Source organism: Vulpes vulpes, chromosome 8 (assembly GCF_048418805.1).
Source record: "Vulpes vulpes isolate BD-2025 chromosome 8, VulVul3, whole genome shotgun sequence".
NCBI classification, from domain to species: Eukaryota; Metazoa; Chordata; class Mammalia; order Carnivora; family Canidae; genus Vulpes; species Vulpes vulpes.
Window position 1 is genome coordinate 349,066 of NC_132787.1, and position 2,472 is coordinate 351,537.

The 2,472-nt window shown below is 37.9% G+C and overlaps 1 protein-coding gene across 1 annotated transcript; it reads right to left on the reverse strand.

The window, feature by feature from the left end:
- Window positions 1-320: 320 nt before the first annotated feature.
- LOC112911280 (olfactory receptor 9K2-like) lies at window positions 321-1,262 on the reverse strand. The gene has a single exon (XM_025987741.1). The coding sequence runs from the start codon at window positions 1,260-1,262 to the stop codon at window positions 321-323; it is 942 nt and encodes a 313-aa protein (XP_025843526.1).
- Window positions 1,263-2,472: the final 1,210 nt, after the last annotated feature.

Genomic DNA, 2,472 nt, shown 5'->3' on the forward strand with positions numbered 1-2,472 from the left:
AATCCCTATCAAAATACCATGGACTTTCTTCAGAGAGTTGGAACAAATCATCTTAAGATTTGTGTGGAATCAGAAAAGACCCCAAATAGCCAGGGGGAATATTGAAAGAGAAAACCAGAGCCGGGGCATCACAATGCCAGATTTCAAACTGTACTACAAAACTGTGATCATCAAGACAGTATGATCCTGACAGAAAAACAGACAAATAGATCAGTGGAACAGAATTATTTTTTAAATAAACCTGTGCTTTAGAATTCCTGAATCTAGAAGATCAGGTAGACAAATTGGTACAGGAAACAGTAAAACAAGTAAAAACAGATTTAAAGTAAAACTTTTTTCTTCCATAGGACTTTTTTCATGGCATCTTTAACATCCTTATTTCTTAGAGAGTAGATTAAAGGGTTCAGCATAGGTGTGAACAAAATGTAACATACTGAAGCCACTTTACGAAGTTCAGGGTTACTTGGAGGTGTGAGATAGACAAAGGAGACTGTCCCATAGAGCAAACTTACAACCCCCAGGTGGGAGCTGCAGGTGGAGAAGGCTTTCTTCCTCCCTTCACTGGAGCGGATTTTTAAAACTGCAGACACAATATACATATACGATACCACAATAACAACTATCGTGGGCAAAATAATGAGGACAGCCAGACTAAATGACACCATCTTATTCATAAAGATATTGGAACAGGAGATCTTCTCAATTGGGTTTGAATCACAGTAGAAGTGATCAATGACTCGGGAAGCACAGAAAGACATTGAGAAGGTTACACTGATTTGAAGGATGGAGCTGACCCAGCCGCAGAGATAGGAGCCAGCCACCAACTGGATACAGAGGCTTCTTGACATGCGGATAGTGTAGAGGAGCGGGTTGCAGATGGCGATGAAGCGGTCATAGGCCATGGCTGCCAGGACAAAGGCCTCTGTGACCATGAAAAGCGCATAAAGAAATAGCTGAGCCACACAGCCTGCAAAGGAGATGGTCTTTTTCTGAGACAGGATGTTGACCATGGCTTTGGGTACAATAACAGTGGAGTAGGAAAGGTCAATGATGGAAAGATTGCCTAGGAAGAAATACATTGGTGTGTTCAGCCGGGGGTCGGTCACAATGATGCCAATCATGCTAAGGTTCCCCAGGAGGACCATCCCATAAACAACCAGGAATAGTAGGAAGAGGAGACTGTGGAGCTCTGGACGGACCCTGATGCCTACAAGAATGAAGTCAGTCACTTCTGAGTGGTTGTCTCCTCCCTTGTCACCCATGGCAAATTTCTGCTTAAAAGTATAACAGAAAGTCAGCAAAGTTGCCACTATTTCTCTACTATCACATATAACACTTTTCACATTTAAAAAGACCTTGTAGTTGATGGATGCTTTCAAGTTGAGTCCCATGAAGTTCAGACACATGAACAAATTAAAAGTGAGAGATACTTGATGTGCCTAAGGTAACACAACTGGTTAAGGTAACACAAGTAGTCAAGGTTCCCTCTAGAATTTGAACTCAAGGTGAAATATTTTGTACTCAAGTTTACTGCTAATTTCAACACAACAAAACTTGATGCTTCCTTATATGTAACTTGTCACACGGATGGTTTGTGAGACATCATTTGTGATTTCCAAGAACAAAAGTCTAACTCTTCATACTACCAAAGACACTTCCTTAAGTTTCATTTATCATTTTGTATTCATTTTTTTAATAATGCTTTCCTTCAACACAGTAATAAAAATAATCTAGGAAAAGGAAGATTAAAGTTCATTTCAAGATAATATGAGCTTCCTGCCAAAAAGAGCTCTTACAACAGCAAGTAAAAAAAAGAGTTAGCTGTCTTTGACATCTTTAAAAATAAAATCAGACAAACTTCTGGAAAAAGCATAATTTTATTTAAGTTCAAAACTAAAATGTGACTGATGCCTTTATAATTTTTACCCTGTAAAGTTTGTTGACACTGTTTTTCTCTTTATAAATCAGGAAATCTAGGCCATCTCCAACTTCTGAGCTTGAGAAAAAATTAGAAACTTCAAAGTGACGAACAAATCAAAATGCTGACCGTGTAAATGAATATATTAGATTAAAGAGCAAGTTTTACTAAGCTTGTAACCTAATGGTTAAAGCTCAGTAGTTTAAAAAAAATAAATTTTTATTTTCTAGAAGCACCTAAATGAACCTATTTGGTTTTGGGTCACCTGCTAAGCAACCAAAGCAACGTTAGTAAATGTGAAATATTTTTGTTATTTTTTCCATGAAACAACACATTCACTGTCAACTAAGGCTTACCTCACACATGTTTTCATCTCTGGTGGCATTTAAACCAAGTGTCATTTATGATTTCCAGGACAGGTATGGATAATTAAAACAAGCAAGTGATCCAAGAAAGGTCTTTACTAAACTTAAAATGAGTGACATAGCAGCAAACAAAATTAGGGAGTATTCAGAGTTTCTCCTTGACTCTCTCCTCCCTCAACTGTAAGTTTA